The sequence below is a fragment of the Apteryx mantelli genome, chromosome Z (assembly GCF_036417845.1).
Source record: "Apteryx mantelli isolate bAptMan1 chromosome Z, bAptMan1.hap1, whole genome shotgun sequence".
NCBI classification, from domain to species: domain Eukaryota; kingdom Metazoa; phylum Chordata; class Aves; order Apterygiformes; family Apterygidae; genus Apteryx; species Apteryx mantelli.
The window spans coordinates 53,407,469-53,430,287 of NC_090020.1; the positions used below are offsets into that span (position 1 = coordinate 53,407,469).

The 22,819-nt window shown below is 37.7% G+C and overlaps 1 protein-coding gene across 1 annotated transcript in view; it reads right to left on the minus strand.

Annotated features, from left to right (window-relative positions):
- Positions 1-462: 462 nt before the first annotated feature.
- ADGRV1 (adhesion G protein-coupled receptor V1) overlaps positions 463-22,819 on the minus strand; it is a 286,011-nt gene continuing 263,654 nt past the window's right edge. Inside the window, exons 89-91 of the mRNA XM_067315842.1 lie at positions 11,566-11,757; positions 9,759-9,936; positions 463-886 (exon numbers count right to left, since the gene is read on the minus strand). Of these exons, the coding sequence (XP_067171943.1) occupies positions 768-886; positions 9,759-9,936; positions 11,566-11,757 (489 nt within the window). The 3' untranslated portion in view covers positions 463-767. The remainder of the gene's footprint in view (positions 887-9,758; positions 9,937-11,565; positions 11,758-22,819) is intronic.

Consider the following 22,819-nt stretch of genomic DNA (forward strand, 5'->3'; position numbering starts at 1 on the left):
CCATCTGTAATGCAATACTGAAACCCTTCAATCAGAACAGGGATATCTGTGTAGCATCCACAGAGATTAACAGAAAATTCAGCTCCTTAGAATTCTTCCCTTAATTCCGTCTGCCAGAAGAGAAAGAATTTAACACCATGAAAACAAGGTAACATAGTCAGCAATGTACAGCTACCCTGCAACAAGCTTTATGTGATCTCATTCTTGTCCTTCCCTCTGTTTGTTTCATATCATCACATATTTTGTCATGTCAGAATTTAAAATCTAAGCTCTCTGGGTCAAGACCATGTCTGCAAAGTTCATTGATTCTGGTTCTCAAAAACCAGTCAGAATAGTACAGCTTAGGAAACTTAGAACTTTGCAATTAAAATGCTTTTCTGTACAACAGAGTGTCTCCATCATCTTCCAACTCCATCAACAGTGAGCAGAAATAATAGACTTTTTTGTATCAAATGGACTCTATTATTTTTATTAAACAGTGTTACACATACAGGTTAATTAAAAAAGCTACAGTTCATGAAGTATGTGCCTCTAGCTAGAAGATACAAATCTAGGCCAATTGTCATTATATCTGTTGATGTTCAGTCACTGTAAAATTTTACAGTTTATTCTCTGATATACAAAAAAACAAACATGCTTTGTTAAACATTCAGTACAGCTCACAGCATTCTACTACACAGCTTCATATAGTGTTTTAGTGCAAAAGGAAGTACAAATATAAAAATACTGAAGTTTGAATTAAAAAAAAAAAAAAGCAAAAAGTGAAGTTAGAGATGAGTGTCTGCTATGGGTATTCTTCTAAGCTCTACAATCTGGGAGTTAGCCATGCTGCCGCCATCCTGGCTGCCATGGCAAGAATCATTATCGCTGACACTGAGACCTGCACCTGGAACAGAGAAGCCAAAAAAAGGATCAGTGAGAATGCAATACTGAAACAGAAATGTTGATATCATGTCCTGTTACATAGCTGCTTTACTTCATTCTGATTATTGAAATTCTTCCCTTCCCTACAAGAATATAGCAAATTTTCTTCTACTGGTCAACAATTCTGAATCCACAGATTGTAACACTAACTGACGTAGTTTTGTACCATCAAGATGCACTTTTTCATAATTCCACTGTCAGTCACTTTAATTGTCCCAGGAAATGGTACAATAACTGTTCAGAGGTTGCCCTGAAATCACAACAGCATAAATCAAGGCCTGGTTTAGGCTGGGTTCATGGTCTGACTGTTAAAGTATGCTATTTCCAAGATTTTCTTCATGAAGAATTGATTTTTAATATATAATTTTCCTGTTAAACTATAATTCCAGCTGCTTTAATAGGATTGTAATTTCAACATGAGAAAAGATGCTGACTAAATATTCTTTAAACCCACATTTGGCTCTGGCTTGTGTATTGTGTTTTTCTTCTGTTGTTAGAGAATACTAGACTTTGACCTATGGAAACTTCCAAGACATGTCTGAAAGAGACCTCAAGAGGCCACCTGGTCCATCTTTTCGTCCAAAGAGTACTGCTAGCCAGCTGCTTACCTGTATTTTTGCAGTTGGTTATTCATGTGAAGGTACATAATCCTGTACTCGATTTTATGAAATGTGCATTTTTTCAGACTACTTCTTCACAGAGTATCTGTTGGAACTACAAACTTCAGTGTACTTTCAGCTTCTTCTGTCTTTGCATTGTAGAATAAATCCCACAAAATACACAGCTCTCCTTAGGCATTACAGTGCTTGGGCTTCAAATTTATTCAGAACTGCACATCAGTGTAATTAGGTATGATGATTTCAAAACAGACTAATGTCAGATATGATCTTCCAGCAATGTCATTTACAAATAGCCAAAAGCTAGGAAAGTTATTCAATCTGGAGAAAAGTATCTGATCTGTAACTACATTCAGTTCAAAGGAGTTACAGAGGAATGACACTTGGCTCAACAAGCCCTGAACACGGTCTACTGGGAGAGGCAAGGATTTCCATTTTCACACAAAAGGTATTTTCAGAAATTTCTGTCAGCTGTACAATGGAATCTGCTCTTTCTCCCGTAGCTGACATTCCAGGCTTTGGCTTTTTTGGCAAAAGAAATTTAAGCTTTTGGAGCTACCTCATAATTTTCTATGCCCCCAATTGCACCACTTCTAGCAATTTTTTCATAATGTGCCTCCTGCCAAGTAGAAAAGAAGGTAGGAGAAGGGGGGAGAGATGGGAGGGAATGTGGATGCTCACTTGCTGTAAGAAGTCAGGCTGCAATCTTGAATATGGAGATGGGTTCAGAAAATGAAACAAGCTGAAGGGTTAGAGCAGGTAAAAGGCCCAGGTGGCATAACTACACTGAAACAGAGCTTATTGGAAAGAGCCTCAAGCTAGCAGAGACCTGCATAAGACTTTCCACTCTGCAGAACTCTGCAGGCTTTCCAGAATAGGTCTGGAAGTAGTCCAGGTACAAGGACCTTAACCCATTAGCAGTGCTGCGTGAATACAGCCATATCGCATCCAGCCAGAAAGTGGGTATTTCTGCATCATGATCCTTCTCACATCCGGTTCTGGAGTTCAGGTAGGTGGAATGACGTTGAATTCATTCACATCTGCTAGTTTAGACATGTTCTTGGGTCTGTAGGACCCAAGGTCTTTAAAGACCAGGGCTTACTGTCAGATATGACAAGAGTAAAGAGCCATCTGATGGAGAGAGATACCATAATAAAGACATGAAGATTAGGCCCTGAATCATCAAAATTCTTATTTTTAAGCTTATGGAAGACAAGCAAGCCATACTTACTCATTTATAAAATTACATGCATATTTGAGCTTTTCTTTGAATCATAGTCCTAATGACTAAGCTGTTTGAAAGTCCTGGTAAAAACAGCAATTGCATCAGGAAATGATTTATTTGTTTCTTAACCTCTCTAAAACTGTATGTTTTAGAACAGAACGTGAGTGTAAGGAATGGTAATAGAGAAGGCAAATCAGACAGTCGTATTTACCATTTGATGACAGAAGAATAAGGTAATATTTGTGAAGTAAATGACATATTTTTAATGGAAAAATATAAAATATTTCTTATATAGCATCATTAACATTGAAACTTATGCTCAAAACTTTTATTTAGGCTACAAATGGTATGGATTTCAAAAAGGAAAAACATAAATGATTGAAAACATTTACAGCTATATTATACAAAATTTTCTTTTTATATGTCCATGAACAAGCAGGCTTCAAATTGTAAGGTGACCACTGAACCCTGGGGCTGGAAAGATATTTCTCTTACTGGTGATTACACTGCAGTTGTTCAGTATGGGGTTCCTTGAAGAATCTGGTGCTGGTCACTATAAAAAGATCAGATACATCAGACACCAGACTAATCTGGTATAATACCACATATATTCCTAAATGTCATGTGCATGCTTTGTGCAAAGTAAGAGGAGATTTTTTTTGTTAAGGAGGTTCTTATCAGGAACTCAGTAAACCTAAGATTAAAGTGGGCTACCTTGGGTTTACAACAGCCTCATTCTGCTGCTGATGCAAAGGCAAACTATTTAGAGCTGATCCTTTTTAGGAATGAAAACTGAAATGTAACCAGGTTACTAAATTACCAAACAATCGACAGAGCAGGCACGGTAGGACTGTTTACATGGTGCAGTTTCACAGAGTTCATAGGTCCAGCTTGTTCTCAGATCACAGCAGAATTTAAACACAGTCATGTCCAAAAAAGTAGGTGGATGGTGGGTAAGTAGCCAAGAGTGCTACTTTTCCTCAATTTGTGAAGCAATTATTTCAAGAAGAATACAAAAGAAAATGAGGCCTTTCTCCTTTCTTTTTGTATCAAAGGACTAGCTATAAATCGAAAAGTCACAGCTTGCTTTGCAAAATCAGCACGATCCCTCCAGTGACATCTACCGGTTGAAAGACTTAATCAGTGCATTCCTATACTCAGTGAACTCCAGTTGTTATCATTAATTGATAACAATTTAATTGATGATTTAATCACAAATTTTCACTATAACATTTTAAGAGAGATGGAGATTGCTTTGTAATTACAATACCCATACCTCTAGGGAGGTTTTTTATCTCATGAGCACTTATATCTTACTTTCTGAATCACTCATGATTTGTATTGTATGTTTAAAATGTATTAGACAGAAAATTAATATGCTACATAGACAAAATTTATTTCTTCTTTCAGGGTCTTGACTCTACAGAAATGACACCAACAGACACCCAGACTTCTAAGAGTAAAGTTCAGATTTGACTAGAAATGCTTCCTGGATCTTATGGAGCCATGTTCAACATCCAGCAGTCAGCAAATTTGTGAGCAATCACAAATGAGTAGTTGAATGAATATGCAAACTGGCTACCCTTCCTTCTCTTTTTCTGTGAAGTGATGCTTCAGAACAGAAATGAGGTAGGTTGATAAAGCAGGGCAAGAATCTAGCACTTTGCCACTATCTACAGTTTATCTGTTCTGGGACAAACAGTAAGACTTGTCTCCAGGATGTTCTATTCATCATCTTTCAGAATTTTAAATTTAAAAAGTTTCCTCTAGTTCTGGATGCCTGATGGCCTGAGATGCTTAATTCTTAAATTGGGCACCTAAAGTGATAAAATCTTTAAAAAATGTTGACTATGGGACTCTAGTTATATTAGAATGCAAGTTATGAAATGATTTATAATGCATCTTTATTATAATAAGCTGCATTTTTTTTTAAATTTCTGTAGTAGATTCTTCAAGTTATTTTCTGTGTAGATTTATTTAGGATTTATCACATATGCCTCTATATAGAGCAAAAATACACTGAGATTACAAATGTGGGCATAAACCTGTCCTGTCCTCTCTTGATACTGTCAGATACATATTTGGAAAGCAGCATGTGGCCGGGCTGGTATTCTCAGCTCTGACCTATGAATGGCCCTTACAAACACCTTCCTGCACAGATTAATCATCAGTCAGAATGAGAGGGGCTTAAAGCCTCTTTTAAAGGCCTTTTTTTGCATTGACATCTCACCTAAAGGAATAATTTGGCTGTTTTGTGCATCACAGAACAGGGGGAAACAGAGCATTTGTGGTAGAGGGAATATGGGTGGAAGCTAAGAGATCAGTAAAGTTATCATGTATTTATGGTATTTATACTTCGGAGCAAAGCTGATAGGCAGCTTGCTGCTTTGGGACAGATTCTACCTATTTTTATTCTATTGGCTCCCTTTTTAACTACCTGAGCCTAACCAACATGTAGAAGTCCTTAGCTCTTACTAACCAGGAATCATTTCATAGTGGGCTTTAGCCTAAATTACTGTCACATATATACTATTCTGATGTCAATCTAGAAGGCGAGGGTCTCATTAAATTGTCTATTAATATAAACCTTGCAAAAGAAATCACAGAGGCAAATGAGATCTAGTCCAAAATAACAGCATTTTTTAGTTAATTACAGCACTTAACAATAACTAAATAGTAAATTATTATCCATTCTCAGTAGAAGCCAAGCTTTTGATTCATTATAAAAGTCATAAATTAAATAAAATAAAGTAAATCATTTAAGCCAAACTAATCACCATCCAGAAAAAAAAACAAGGTTTTAGCATGTATCAATAGGCAGGACATGTCCCTAAATTTTCTTTCCTGCAGTAATCTTTTTGTAATTTCCTTCACACAAACTGCCTTGGAGCTGACTAACTTTCCAAAGGTTTCTCATAGTATAACAGAGTTCAGGTGACATAGTCAACACAGTGAATCCTAACTATTTCTTTCTATATGGACATGAACATATTTGATGGAAAGGAGGAATTCATTGATAGGACAGTCAGAGACCATGGTTTTATGATACAGGAAGTCTAGCTTTTGGATTTCTGGCACCAAATAAAAAATGTTGTGTCCATATGATGCAAAGTTTGCATAAAGCAAGCATAAAAGCTGGCTAAGAAAACACCGTTTTCCAACTAATTTGCTAGAAATGCAGTTGGGTGCCTTCACCTGATCCAGTCTGTATTTCTGGTTAATCTGTAATTAGATCCAGTATTAATGATTACGGAGCCAAGGGCTAAGTGCATAGTTCTATGACACATTTCTTTAGCAATAAGGCCAAGTGTGCCAATGCATCTATTTGTGGATTGGCACTGCAAGTTGTAACTTACCAAACTGTTGCAAGTTTAGGAAAAAAATTGTGCTGTGAGGGCTTGATTTTTTTAACCTGCATCGTTCCAGTCATTCAGTTTGCAGCATGGCCCCAGCCACGAATGCATTAATAGCACTGAGAGTGGCAAACTGCATTGCAAGGGTGCATGAGGACAGGAATGAGATTTTAGCTTTGCTGACAGCAAAACACATCCATGAATTATACCCTCATTTTCACTGATCCTGGCTGCTGGATTAGGCCTTGGGGCTACAGACCACGAGCATAAATTAAAGTAACCCTCAGACTGCTCCAAACTACATTAGCACAAAGGACAGGTGAAATACAAAAAGGCATAAAGACATTTCTGCATATTCCTCTGCTAATTAGTGTTGATCCTCAGCCAACCTCCAGAATAGGAGCTAATGTTTTAACATAGCTAAGACTAAGTTTGGTTATAGATGGACAGTTTTAGGGAATGACAGAGAATGAAGGTTTCTGTTTCTGGCTACCAGAGGTAAAACTCAAGCAGTAATAGAACAAGCTTTCCTATTTTACCACTATAACCTATAGCCATACCTCTCAGTTCAGGAGGTGATAAAAACAGCTAATGTGGTGCAAAGCACCTTCTACCTACTCTCCCAGAAGCTGAGATGAAAGAATTCTCAATCTACTGAAATAAAGTCTGGTCTAAAAAGGTTGAGAAGCACTATGTAAAGGACTAACAGAGTCCCCTAAAGAGAAGGCAGCAAAAGGCATCTCAAAGGCCCATGCATTTTAGCCCATTTAGAAAAAGGGGTGCTGGGCTTTTGGTTGCTGACTCCCACTACCTTCTTTGAGCTGAGACTGGTTCTCATCACCTGATGAGCTGGATAAAGGCATCAAACTGACGGAGTGGAGTGGAGTGGAGTGGAGTGGAGTGGAGTGGAGTGGAGTGGAGTGGAGTGACAAGGGGAGAGAGACAGGAGATAGAGAGGGAGAAGGAGAGAGAGAGGAAGAGGAAGGACTCTCTAACCTGAGATGTTGTGGTTTCATACGAGTATGAATACCCATGCAAGAGAGCAAGAAATGGGCAGCCAGGAGGGATGAGGAGAGTGCCTCCTTACAGTGGCTGCTAGCTTAACTGTACCATAAAACCCAATCCGGACTACAGTTCAGTGAACACTTAAACAACAAAAATCTGTACGGTACAAACAGAGAAAAAAATCCCACTTTCTACCACCCTTTGCCACTTTTAATTGCGTCCATGCAGTTCCCTCCCTTGTACTATCAGAGGCACTTTGATTCCTTGGAAATGCACTGAACTGGATTGGAGAGCAGGTGTGGCTGAAAAAAAAACCCAGCTATGTTTTTTTATTTTTAGTAAAAAACCACATTTTTTCATTTGAAGTATTTGTTGAGCTACAGCCTGGATCTGAGGCAGTAACTAACAAACATTTACTTTGGTTGTTAAAGCTGCTCTAGCCACAGTACTCTCTCTTCAGGCTGGCTTGTTCAAATGTATGTGGGGCTGGAACCAGACAGGACCACTGGTTTGGCGTAGAAATAATCCTTTTCCCTCCTGTAACATCGCTGAGGGCACACTTTGGGCACAAGAGTGAACACTGGGGTAAAACAGACAGGTGATGCTTGAGCCAGTAATGCAAACAAAAATGTCTTTCTCAGACTGTGCCCTGAGGTGTCTGCTTTAAACTCTATTTATCCAAAAGGCTTATAAGAAGAAATGATAATAAATTATTAATAAATAAATAAAAAGGATATTCACATAAAATTTAGGCAAAAAAAATCAAAAGTTGGTTTTAGACCTACTTCCTTTAGAAGAACAGAGAAAAACTAAGGATGGAATTTGAAGATTTATAAAAAATCATTAAATGCTAAATCAGGTTGTGTTGAATTATATTAACCATGAGGTTTAACTGCTACTGTTACCTGCTAGATTGGTCTTCATGATTTAAGGCTTAGCCTTCTGCACACTGCATAGTGTTTACTGCAGTGAATAGCCAACTGATATCAACCGAGCTGCTTAAGATAGGAAATACTATGTTTGATGAAGGGAATGTTAAATATGAATAACTTAATATCTTATTAAAAATCTTCTGAATTATCTGTTTTCCTTTAAAATATTCAGAAAGTGGAAAATGAAAGGTAAAGTAAAAGCTACATACTTGGGTACTTAAAAAAGGGTTTGCAAATCTAAGTTTATGCATCCAGGTTTGAAAGTCTTGCCCAAAATCTTTAACAGTTTATTACATAGCAGCAGATTGCAAACAAAGTATATGTAGGCTGCAAAATATCCAGGTAAAGCAATAGGAAAATAGAAATTTTGTGACAATGTGTATAAAAATTCATATTTCTTAGCACTAGGCCAGTCATTTATTGTCCAATTATCTTCTTAATTAAGAGCTTTCTGCAATGGAAATTGTCCTAAGAAATAAAGTATTATGAATAAAACTACTCCCCCATTAGCAAAATTCTCAGTCTTCCACCCAGTTTGACCTTTTCTAGTGATATCACTGAAGGGAACATAACTCCTGAAATTAGCAGTAAGCTGTCAGAGCACTTAACCTGCTAATTTAGTCAATATCTCGACATTGTCTCCTTGAAGGCTCCATGATATTCCAAAAGATCAAGCAAATGGCCTCCAGTCCTCTGCCTAAGTACCTTACCAAGCACGTCCCTTTGTATTCCCCCTGGTGCCTAGGGCAGTGGGCTTGGCTTAGTATGTGTCATCTTACCAGGTGACATTCTTTTACCATTGTCATCTGTTATCAGACATTCCCATGTTTACCTATCTTTGAATCAGGTTTCACTTCATTTCTTCTGCCTAAAGCCATGCCTGGCTATCTATTTATATTATCATTTCTATCATCATTTCAATGACCTAAAGTTTTGCTGGCGGGCATTGGTGAAAGAGAAGATGAACGATACTTAACTGAGAACCCTGAGGGCAAAGACTGGGATTTTGAAGACTTGAACTGTAAGGCCATTGAGAGAAATCTGATTACAAATAATTTGTTTTACAAGTGTAGTTTGAGTGTAGGCACCTAGAGCAGCCTCCCTCCCTTTGTGTTCTCCAGCAGCTTTGTGAGCTAATCACAGTTGTCTGTTGTGCTTGGGCAAAAGTTCATCTAGTTTATCTTTCTAGGGTAGACCATTTTTCAGGCCAAATGCATATTTGGCATGGAGAAATATAAATATTTTGTCCTACATTTATTGGGAGCATCAGTATTTAAGAAATTATGCTATTTCTCACAAATATATATAATAAAGATACGTACAACATACATACCATATATATGCACTTAAAAAGAAAGGAACAGAAGATAAGACCACCAATGTCTTGGTGGAGGCAGTAAGTTAGCTATTTAAGTATTCATGGAAAAACGTTCAAACCTCCAATCTGTTGCTTGTTTCTGTAGGTCTGCTCATCATCATGACTCAAACTGTATTTTTACAGACTATTTCTCTTTGTTATTTTAGATAGTCTGCACAGTATTTTTAGCTAATGGAATAATAGTTCAAGCCAAAACAATTTTGCTTTAGATTTTCACTGGTAATTAGATTACATTAACAGCAACTGAATCTCATGGAATGGTAACACCATTAGAATGAAGAAGAACATAGCAATCTTCAAGAAACAAGGAAAAGTGTCACTCACCAGTCTTTAAAGCAAATATTAGGTCATCAAACTCCTGTGATTCCTCATCAGCAACCAATGAGCTGTTACTAAATCCTCCAGAAGGGTGGAAGACATTGCCATTTTGTGGACTCTGTGTAAAGGCTGCACTAGCTTGACTGCCAGGCTGCAAGGATGCCCTCTCCCAGTCTGCCGGCACCTTTAACAAGTTTAAAAAGACAAAGAAATGCAGTAATCAAAACTACAGTATACAAATAATTTACATCACTGTTTAGGATCCTATCTTGAGATAACAAATTAGAACCTATGACCAGAGCTGGACTCAAGATCAGGATTTTTGGAATCAAGTATTCTGTGACTTCTCTAGTGAACTAGGTAGCCTAATTAGAGGGAAAAAAAAAAAAAAGCCTAGAATTTGATTACAAGTCATTTAACCTTGTGTTTATTATGGATGGCCTAGCTGGCTCCAAAACTTAACATTTCCCTATTTCTGAACATTGGCTTCTAGTATGGAGAAGCTTAAATTAAAACACTGAAAGGTTCCAGTTAAAATAATCCTTCTCACTCTTCTCTTATCGCTGCCACTTCCTCTACTGGACCCTGCCTCTCCCTTCTATAACCACTAATCAAAATTACTTTTCTGTCCATCATATGATCTACTGTTGGCTCTTTCCCACTTTCCCACTCTTTCCCAGGTTTACCAACACAATCTTTTAAAGTAAGTTATTAGACTTTAAACGTGCTGGTGTACAGCCCAATAGTTTTGATATTAACTTTGCTAAATTACATCTGCCTCTTAATTTTAAAGTGGTGCTGAACGAAAGACAGAATTTCAGTTCATGAAAAAGGGGATTTTTTGAAAATCTATTTCCTCCCTAATTGTGATGAAAAATCAAAATACTGAACTCTAAAAAATTGTATTTCAGGACAATCAAAATAGATTTTTTGGGGGGCTCATTGTTCATCCACACCTTTGAGCACAGGATTGTGAATACCTGCCACATGGAGCTGAGAAGCCATGCTGTCCAGTAAACTGGGGAGTCAGGCATCACCTTAAATGAGAAGGTGAAAAGCCTAAGAAATTTAACAGTCTGCCAAGGGGCAGCTGAGAAGCATTAGCATCCAGACAAACCCACAGTCAAGCAGATAGAGAAATGGGCAAAATAGCTGGCAGGTGAGCAGGAAACCAGGCTGTCTGGTTTCCACCAAAATTATTACTAGAACTGACTTGTTCTGTTGAAATATTTCAATCCAATTAAATCAGTATTTTTGCTAGAAAAGCTGTTCAACTGGAAATTTTTTCAGCTAGCTCTGTCAACATGCACATGTACACAGCAGCAAAAGTGACCTTGGTTTACTATAGGAAGTGAAAAAGAGATATTAGCAGCATTCCAATTCCAGCAATGAAGAGATTGAAAATCATCTCTGAAAATTTGCAGAAATTTCACACAGCATGACTTTGGAAAATTAGAGACTTAAAACTCATCCAAGACTGAAGATGAAAGAATTAACTTGACATTTTAATTTCCCATTAGCTACTTCTGATAACACTGTAACCAACATCTATAATAAACTGAAGACCCAAGCTGAGAAGGTGAAATTCTCTAGATCGGATATTACCAGGGAATTGTAAGTCCCAAGAACATTATCATGGCTAAGGATAACAATTTCTATGGTGAAAAGAAACGTTCCCCCCCCCCCAAAAAAAAAGAACAATAGCAATTAGCAAGTGGTCATCTCATTCCCTGTGTATTACACTTCTGTATTACCACTTAAACCTTCAGTACATTTTTAATACACAGGGTAATGAGGATAGAACATCCGTTACCTCTTCCATAGCACTGATCAGGTTCTGAGTGGATTTGCTGATCTCTCCACCTGCAGGCGGCAAACCACTGCCATGTGTGAAAAAAGCAGATCCAGCCGTTGTATGTCCATTCATGTCCACAGTATAACTTGCTTTCACAGGACAACAAAGTTGATTGTGTAGGATAAAATATACCACAAAGACATAAAGACCCTAAAATACAGGGACAGAAAAAGAATATCAGAGTTTGAAATGAAAGCATCTTTGATCAGATTTGGAGTCCAGTCATGGCAAGGTCCTGTATGCTGTAGCAGATGTCTCTCCTCACACTAACAATCACTGTGCTTCACAGGGTTGCACCGAATTTTTCTGGATAATAAGGGAAGATGTCAGTGTCAATCAGAGACTGGGAAATTAAAAGTAAGTTCATATCCTCAGGCCTCCAGCAAAACATAATCCCTCCCCCCACAAAAGAAGAATTATTAAAAATGATTATTTGGTTGAACCCACACAGTTGCAAAGCAAAACCAAGATCACAACAACAACAAAACCAGCTCAAGTTTCATAGCCGTCATAGTAGTGAAAATGCGGGTTATGGACTGCCTTTACAATAGAAGTTGGCAACTCGCCCCTAACCACAATTCTTTGTTCTCTTACTGACCTGCTGGCTCTTTACATTCTTGCCCCAGCTTCAATCTCATGCAAACTACATTGCTGCTGTCACAGATATCAAGCTGTAGTTATAAATTAGATTCTCTATGAGATCCACTACTTCAACAGTCTTTCATTTGTGATTACTACAAAGGCTCTACTGTATGTCTCTGCAATTCTTCTTTAAAACTTGCTAATTTTGACCTTTAGACTTAGCCAAGAAAAAGTATTATAACTACATCTTTTGTTTGCATAGAAACCCAGTGACTGAACTTCTGAATATGAAATCTGACTTTCTTTTTGATCTAATTCTTAAATTGTACAAATATTGAGGTAAAATAATCAGTTTCAATTAGTCAGTCAACCAATTCAATAATTAATAAATACAGGGTTAACCAAGAGATTACAGAAAGGAGACTTCAGATTCTTCCTCATTACTGCAATACAATTAAATTTGCCTTGTTTTTATAGTTCCCATTGTCCTCAAGACTCCCAAAACTAATTGTACTAAACAGAACAATTTATTGGAAAGGTACCGATAGGCATGAAAGTAATAACTGGGATTATAAATAGTAAGGAGTTTCAACTATTTATATCAGGAAACTTCAAATGGAAGCAACTTTGAATATACATTGAGACTGGAAACACCCAAGCTATATATTCATTCCCATGCATACAAAACAGACAACATAAAATAACACTTCATGGCCCATGGATTCATAGCTTTTAATGACAAAACTATATGACAAAATGGTCTATAATAACAGTCTAGTCTGAAGAGACATGTAACAGAAGTTAATGTGATTCAATGAGATTTCAGTCTGAGCTGGTCAAATGGTATGGACATAACCTCATACACATCCTGTAAAGTTATACAACTATATAGCTCTACATGTTTTCTTTTTTAACAGCAAACTGAAAACCAAAAATGTTAAAACTTATTTTAAAATAACATTTTCTCACTTTTCCAGATTTTTGGTTTTTACCACGAAGATCTAGAGCACTGACTGACTTAAAAAGGAAACTTCTTTGTGATACACGTAAATACATTCCAAAAAACTGAAATACATGTTGCACTTAAGAAACACTAAAAAGGAACTAAAATATCCTTTCATTCTGTAAACAAATCCAAGGACTCTCATGTAGGTCAAGCACAATGGGACCAGCAAATGGATTTTTTTAATGTAAGTTAATTAATGGATATGAAGAGGGATAACAATTCTAAGAAGAATGGATAACAGTGACACTATAGAATTCAGAGCAGCCTCTGGCATTCCAGTCTCTAAGGACCTAGTCATAAAAGCTGCACATACGTTTTAAGTGGGTTTGTACTTTTCAAGCAAACCATAAACTGAAAACAACTAACACTCCATACTTTTGTCTTTCTGAACCACAGGGACATAAAGCACTGATACAGAAGGCCCATGTTATGTCAGACTCTTGTATATGGCCCTGAGTGTGGATGTTCTTCCCAAAGAAACAAACATGGAATAGAGTGCCGCAATTACCTCTTTAACTAGAGCCCAGTATCTGGCAACCAAAAGAGAAAAGGGCTGTTGTTAATATTAGGGAATAGATACTTGATCACACAGCCCCAGCGGCAATTAGATATGCCCTGGACTTAAGAAATCCCAAAGAGATAGGCATCTGGTTGCTACTTGTTAGCCTGAGCCTCAGTCTCAGTTCTTTTTGTGACTGTATTTTTATTCTTCGGTACTTAAAATTGTAGTTATACCTGAAGATACCTGATGTGGAGCTAAGGCCCACTGTAATAAGTCCATTATGATAAATGAACAAAACCAGATAGTTCACAGTCCATCCCCAAACAAGTAAGTGAAGGACAAAGCATAAAATGTGCATATATGCGTCAGTAAGCGGTTTCAGCAGCTGTTGTAACTGGTGGCCATTGACTAGCGACCTTGTAATTTTCAGTGTTTCGAGACAGTGCTATTTCTGAGGAACTACTATTATAACAGAGCCACAGAAAGACATTTTGACACCCAAAGCACCCTTGCCTAAGCTCCTTCCTGCTGCCACTACTCCTGGCTCTTATAGTCGTGCAGAGATACAGACCCTTTTCCTGGGCAGCTAGAGACAGCCTTGCTTATATACATTTGCTCCCAACTGGTGCCTCTCGTTTCATTCTTGCCACAGTCCTCAATTCATTCATCTAGATTTAGAGAGAGACTGACTAGATTTGAGCTGTACACTTCAAATTGTAAACTGATCTCTTCTGTTTCATATTAATACACTCTTGATACAGGAGCTGGCAGCAATCATACAATAATTTGTCAGTTACCCACAATACACATTTTCTAGTTAAAGATATTTAGACTCTATATTCTCAGGCCAAACCCAGTAACAAGCAGCAGAGATATGAGTTCAAGGGATCAAGGAATCTGTGCAGTATGATCTGAGATTTCCCAGGCAGCCCAGCAGTTGTTAATATTGGAAGCTGAGAAGGAATTTCAGCCTGTGCAGTTCAGAGAACTCCCATATATTGATGCACGCTGGTGATGAGACTGTTCCTCTGGGTCTTTCCATAATGAGCGAATTGACTCAGGGAGGTTATTTCACTTGTTTAAGGACACAAGGAAAGTCACTGACTGAGTTAGCTAAGAGAAACAAAAATTCTCAGTTTTACTTCTCCCACCCTTGTAAAATATTACAGCACTGCCTTCCAAACATAAATTTATGAAACTGTTTCAGTTATATCTAAGAAAACCAACACTCCTTAGTAGGTTACATCAATTACAAAAGAACTGTATTGTTGGGTAGAAGATTACTTGCTTAGCTGGAAAAAGGGTGGATCCTTCTTTGACACATATTCCTATTGAGATCTAGGGGGTCAAGAATACATGCTCTGTAGAGATGACTTGCTACGTGCCATCATTGTTGTTTTGTCTGAAGTATCCAAAGAGTGTTATGGTCTTATTCAGACTACTCTATGCTTCTATTAGAAACCACTGCAATTGCATTTTGAAATATCAAAATAAGGCAAATGGTTCTGCCTAAACAATATTGAGTTCCAACAATCATAAACACTGTGATGCCATGGATCAAGTTGTATTGATCTGTGCTTATTTTAGCACTAGCAGCTACCAGATTGTTTACTTTGAAAGAGCACAGGAAGTATGCATACACCCAGGTTGTGTCAGTGAACCACAACTTTCACAGTCTTAAGGGTTTTTTTTCAAAACCACTGGTTTGAGAATCAAAATAGCATTCATTACCCGTGACACTCATAATGTTCTTTTCACTTAACTTCCCTTAATGCTGTGAAAATAGTCTTAAAATACTATAAAATAAGGCTGTTAGCATGGTAATATATGTTTCACTATGTTTATCATGAATGGGTTTGGCCATGTTGACACCACTGTCTTTTAAACCAGCCTGTAGAACCTAGATACTCATGTTTTAGTGGATACCAGCAATTGCTATTCCATCCAATACTTTTACAGATACATAAGCACAGTCCTTGCTAGGTTGGACCAAATAGGAAATACAGAGAATAGTCTGTTTTTGTTGACAGGCCTATCAGACTTGCAGGATGTTCAGAGAAGAAACCTAAATACTCCAAAGGGATCAAAGGAAGTAGGTCTGGGTATACATGGCCTTTGGATATTAGCAGCACAGATAACGATATCTCTATTAAAAGTTTCAAAATGTGTGATAGATATTAATTCCTCTGCTGTTGCATACAAATTCAGAGCCATTGTTTTCATCTCACAAACATGTGCAGGGTGGCCAAAAGAAACTATTTGGTGTTGGAGTGAAATGAGTGATGATTGCTACCCTGCAAAGCCTGACCTAGTGATTCTGGAAGAAGATAGAACAATTAAGCTAAAGAACTAGGGCTTTAAAGGATTTATCTGCAATACTAAATAACTTCTGTGGTTTGAGCCCACAGGACTACTTACAAAGCATTTAATCCCATGTCATTTACAGTTACATTATGATAGTAGTAATAATACTGTTGCTAATGTTACAGCAAAAGATAAGAGGGAAAAGTGTTACTAATATGTCTTCCCTGGAGAAAGAGAAGAATAGTACTTCAAGCAGGCAAGTAGGCTGTCAAAAAGGTGGAAGGACAGACAGCTTAAAATTCTTCTCAGACACATGGTGGTTGCCTGAAAAATGTGTGTAAGCTATTGTCAGTAATGGCTGCTATTTATTTTACTGGCATGTGCTGATGGAAGACAATTCAGCTTTTGTTATTTCATCACAGCAAGCTGATTTGTATTTCTTTGTTTATCCACCATCTCTGCTGTTTTGCACTGTTATATCAGGGAAAAAACTCATCCAGAAAAAAACAGAACTACAACTGAAGGAATTCTCACATGGCAAAGTGTCCACTGGGGACCTTTTCAGCCAGTGCGCTGGGAACAGCCTTGATGCTGCTCTAGATTATGCCAGACACTTCACCAATCTCTACCTTGGACTTACCATGGATAAACCATGCTTGAGCAACCCACCTGCCTTTTATGATGTAATGACTGGTCCAGTGGACCAAGGGAGAGTGATGGATGTCCTCTACTTTGACTTTTGCAAGATTTTGTGCATGGTCTCCCACAGCATTCTTGCATCCAAGTTAGGACATTGTAGTCTAGATGGATAGATTACTAGATGTGTAAAAGAAATGGGCTGGATTGTTGGGCTTAAAGTTAACGGTTTATACTCTTCCTGGAGGCTGTTTACAAGTGGAATTTCTCAGGGGTCTATACTGGGACCTATCATGTTTAATATCTTTATTAACAACCTGAAGAAGGAATGCACCATCATCAGGCTTACAGAAGGTACCAAACTGGAGTGTAGTTGTACACTCAGGGGCAGGGCTGCCCCTAACAGGGGGCAGACAGACCTAGACAGGCTAGAGGAGTGGGCTGACAGGAATCTCAAAAAATTCATCAAGGACAAATGCAAAGTTCTGCACTTGAAAAGGAATAATTCCTTTCAATAGTACAGGCCAGGGACTGACAGGCTGTGTAGAAATTCTGCTGAAAAGGACCAGGGGTCCTGGTGGCCAGTAGACTAAACATGAGTAAACAGTGTGTCCTGGCAGTGGTGAAGGCTAACAACATACTGGGCTGTATCACAGGACCATAGCCAGTACATTGAGCAGAATAATCCCCCTTTACTCAGCAGTTGTTAGACTACACCTGGAATACTGGGTCTGGTTTGGGGTTTCCCAGTAAGATGTTGATAAACTTGACCAAGTCCACTGGAGGGCCATCAAGATGGTCAGGGGCTGAAGCACTTGCCCAGTGAGGACAGGCTGAGGGAACTGGGCTTGTTCAGCATGGAGGAGGCTTGAGGGGACTTAATAACCCTAACTGCTAGTAGCCTTTCAACACCTAAGGGGTGGTTACCAAGACGACAGAGGTGCATTGCTGGAGAATGAGAGACACTGGTTCTAAATTGAAACAGGGGAGGTTCCAAATGGATATAAGCAAAACATTTTTACTGTGAGGATAATTAAGCACTAGAACAGGTTACCCAAAGAAGCTGTGAAAACTCTGTCCTTGGAGAACAAAACCCTAAGCAAACTAGTCTGAATTCAGTGCTAACTGCGCTTTGAGCAGAAGGTTGGAGGAGATGACCTCCTGAGGTTCCTGCTAACCTGAATGATTCTGCAAATTTGTAGAAGCCGTAGAACTCAAGAGACTGCAAAACTAAGAGTCACTTTTATTCATCACATTAGATCTTGCACCAAGCACAGGAGAGCCAAAGGTCAGGACCACTGGCTTATGGCTTTTGACTGCTGTGTCTGCAAACATATCTGAAAATACTACTATTTCTTGCTTCTAGTTTTCAACTAAAAAGCATATGATGGCATGACAAAATGTAATTTTACTGCGTGGCCTTTCTGGTTACTCTATCTGTCTTTTCATCTTCAGTTTCAATATGGTCAATAGTTCTACAGATTCTCCTGAACAATCAGCACTGATATTGCATGATAATTTTGGGGCTGTAGTTACTCACTTTTTAAGCTTTCTACTTTCTTTAGAGGAAGAAGGGAGGTTATTCTGCTACCTTTTATAATTTATGGGAGGGTTTTGTGCATGTATGTGTGTGAGAGGAATTCTCATATATAACAGCTTGAGATATGCCAGTTCTAATTTATTTATTTTAAATTACTGAAGTTTTGAAATACAAAGACATAGCTGCAGGAAGCTAATAAATGAAAGAAAAACTTCTGTAGCTCTCAACAAAAGGACAGAACACATTTTATACTTTCATGAGATCACAGGCAAACCTGGTGGACTGATTCACATTTGACACTTGTATTCTCTTTCTCTCTTCATCCTCTAATTCTGCATGTTCTAAGTCACTGTGCTGCCACTGCAGTACGTCTAAGTTTGGTAATTGAGAAAACTCTGCTAATAGTAATGAAAAAGGATACAACAGACTGTAGGCCATCAACAGACCACTTCTCTACCTCTTTTTTCCTCATTGAGAAGCAAGATGGCTACTGTCTTCCATAATTTTTAATTGGTCTTGTAAGATAAAAGACTTTTATTGCTCTAATGAAAACAAACATATAAACACATTAGCTATTTCTTTAGTAAGATATCACAGTTCTCACATATATATTTTCAGCCGAGGCAGATATACTCTGTGCTGAAACTGAAAAAACTCTGTTTTTCCAAAGAGAAGTGAATTCAGATAATGCCATTTTAAGATTCTCCGTAGGCCTATTTTCAAATCCATCTATTTTAGCAGAATGGCTTTTCTATTTATAAAACTAAAGTATCTGTGCAGAACTTCTGGTAAAGAATTGTCATTTTGAGCAGTTCCTCAACCTATTTCAGGGTATTTATCAGCACTAGCAAAAATTCAGTGCACACTATAGGTGCATTCTTTAACTCATATATCAATTAGGAAAATTTCATTTGATAACTATTATTCATGTGACTGTATAATTAAAACATGCCTTTTCAAAAGAGGGTATTGCAAAGTGAAATCAAGGCTTGTAAGGGAAGATAGTATCTCTTGTTAGACCAGAGAAGGGTCTCTATGTCCAGAACTGGTTCATTTTTTCTAACTATATCTTTAGATCACCCTGGCTACAACACGACTATTATTTTTTAAGTTACACATTTATTGGTGACAGCTAGTTAAAAAAAAAAAAAAAGAAATCACACAAACAGGTGTCTCTTCCAACACAAGGGTAGTAGCATTGTCATTATCCAGATCAGCTTTTTGAGATTAGCTGCCTGTAGTCACTGCAGAGGCAATTTTGCATGATGGTTTATGTCTTGGTTAGTTTCACTTTAGTGTTCAAGTTTTACTGAGGTCAGATTTTATCTTACTCTCTAGCTCAACTTTGCTAACTTACTCTTGGCCACCCCTCACAGAAAGTCCTTTTCTTGTCAGTTTTATGGTCAGGTTTTCTCCCCTCTCTGCTGCTTGTGATTTCTTGAGTGGCTGTCAATGGGCACATGTGTTGTTGCCACTGCTGGTGGCAGCATCTTGGCTGATGCTTTTGCAGCTTAATGCCTTACCTGACTTTTGTGAACTTCCCTAGGGATTTTACTAACTTACTGGAAGTTCTTAGGTTGTGGACTTCTGTGTTCTTGTGTAGTTTTCCATCATTGGCCAGTCAAAGCCTGCTTTGGATTAACACTGATTTACATAACAAGTGCCCACTGCTTTTGGGAAAATTACTGGTCTGATTACTCCAAATAATTTGCATGTCTTACCATGTTAAGAAGTTAGTATCTACGTTGCAAGAAATGACTTGCAATCTTAAACTATATTCAGGAAATATAATCAGGACCATCATACAGTGCATGATATTAGTTTGATACTGTTGTGTTTCCTCATCTCTTTTGGAAAAAAAATCAGCCACGGAACTGAATAATCATACACACAAGTATTCCTGCTAACCAACTGACACACATAAAACATATATAATTTTCTATTTGCTCCTCCAAGTTTTCTTGTTTTCAGAAATAATCATGACAAATTGCACACACAACATTTTTGTGCACATCTAAATATTAAAAAGCAGATCTTTAATGTACAGTTTATTTTCCTGGATCTTTATCATCCATATTTTTCTTTCAGAACAGCTTGAAGATCTTTTATTGGTGTCATCATGACAAAAGTATCATCTTAGTCACATGATACTATAGCCTAAGCCATCACATAACATCTCCCACTCATAGCTCACCAGAAATATTAACCTTTGAAATGTAAATCAGATCCTTCTGTTTAAATCTAACTCTTTTTCTTAACATTTAAAGTCACTGTTATAAATGCTATGTCCTTCAGCAGTGCAACCCTGCCAGCTGGTGATTCTACTTAAGCCAACCTTAGACCTGCTGTGGTTCATCAAGATTTTGACTGTTTAATTGCCATTAAACACCAGTTTTGATGAAGCTATTATCATTCTTACCAAGCATATCTCTCCTCTTATTGCAGTTTCTATTGGGAACATTTACTTCTTATCAGCACTTTGCTTCCTGAGGTATTCATTTTCCATTTTGCTTTGTAGACGAGGATTTATCTTAGTTACGGATGAAATTATAAAAATTCACATCAAAATCAGAAGACAACAATTAATGTAACTGAAGGATTGCAAACCTCAAACTGTCCTAATAAGCAACATCGTAAGACCACTTCTGTTGAAAGAGATTTTTTCATGGTTGTTTTACTAAATATCATCTATGATCTGTTGAACCAACCAACAGCTGTCACCACATACACACAGTCATCATAAAACAATGGAATGAAGAAAAGTAACCATTCATAAATCTATCATTAAATGAAGGATGTGTTTACAGGTCCACATGACCAAGATATATTTCTAGTGGCTTCTTTTTTATAAAGTTCCTATAGATTATTATAATTCCTCAGATTAAAAGGTTATATGTATATTTTGTAATAAAGATAAAAACATTGTGTTTACAGCATTATTAATATGTTTTCCTAATATTAATGTAATACATGAAACTTAGTCTAAACAGCCAAGTTTCTCTTTATGCAGAGCCAGCTATGCCAAAACCATGCTGAACCTTGCGGTTTCTACCCAAAGCCATAAATTCCTCTCTGGCAAACTACACTCAGCTCATATTTAGTCTAAACTTGGCTGAGGCTTACCTGGGAGGTTCACAAACTCTGGCAAATCTTTAAAAAGCAGATTTGCTTGGATACTCAGGATTCACTATAAATATTTTGCATAGTTCTCAGAACACTCTCAGCTACTCCCACACAACAGTCATTTGTACCTCCTATTTCAGCCCTGCAAGTAGTGGAAACATGTTTTTTCTTTTTTCTCAAGATGACAGATTCAAACTTTAAAAGAGAAACGTTCAGTTTGAAGAAACACTGAAAATACAGATGCTTAGCCAAACCTGCCAGATGTGTGAATTGGTCTAGAATAAGATTCTGTTACTTCCTTCCAATGTAGTCATACTGGAAATATCAAGAAAGCCATATTTTTCTATTTCAGTGCTTCTAGTTGAGAAAGAAACAAAAACTGAGTCAAACACCAAAGGTCCAAACAGTGGGATAGGCATGATCTGTGAAGGGCAAACATCAGTGAGACAGCATACCCTAAGTAGCTTAAAATTCGCCTCCAGTTCTGGCTGTAGCCCCTCATTGGCACTGTGTGATTTTGGAAATTATGCCAACCACACATGGTTGCAGGAGGCTGACAACAGCTAAGAACTGCCAAAGCAGAGTAGCCCCCCGCCATGCTGCATCCAAGCCCCATCTCTCTGCCTATACGCTTTCCCCTCCCCGCCCCCCTCCTTTTCTATTCCTGCACAGGCAATAGAAATCAGAAACAGCATCCTTGGAGGACTTCTTTGTACTGGTTCTTCCTGTGTTTTGTGCTACCTGGAGGACCAGTTGGCAGCAGAAAGCAGCTAGATCAAATATCAATGAAAAATTTGACCTATTTGTCTACTGTTGAACCTTATACTAAAAATAAAACAGAAAGACAAAAGCTGTATGGTTATTTCTAATGTATTCTTCAACTGCATTGACTGTAAAAGCCTAGAAATATCACAGGTCATGACTTTACACCTATGTTTTACAATATTTTGCAAATATTTCTTCTCATACTTACTTTCCAAGACAAACATTCATAGCCTTACATTTCAGCTCACGCCTTACAATCTAAGACCACTAACATTTTAACTGCTCTCTCAAACAGACAAGAAATGACAGGTGAAAAAGCCTTCATCAGCTCTGCCCTTAGGTCAAGAGATTCCCTGTCTAATAATGTTAGAGCAGTGAATTCTATAATTATATCTGAAAACAGGCTGAAAGCCACCATATGAAAGCAATACTCTAGAGGGAAGCTAGCGACTGAAGAAGCTACATTCAGGAACCATACAAACTAGCATCACTGACTAGAGGTCGATCCTGTCCATATAAAAATGCCAGGAACATCGTATTTCTGCAGAACATTAAAATATTCCTTTTAATATTATTTTTATGGAAGCAGTATTTTCTACTTAGGTATATTGATGACATAACACAGAGTTAAAATAAAAGAAACAGGGAATTAAAAGTCAGCATTGACAGACAAAAAGAGTCAAAAGAGAGAAGCTAACTCTGTGTTTACTGCTGAACTCTTATTTGCTATTACAGAAAACCTCATAAAATGAAG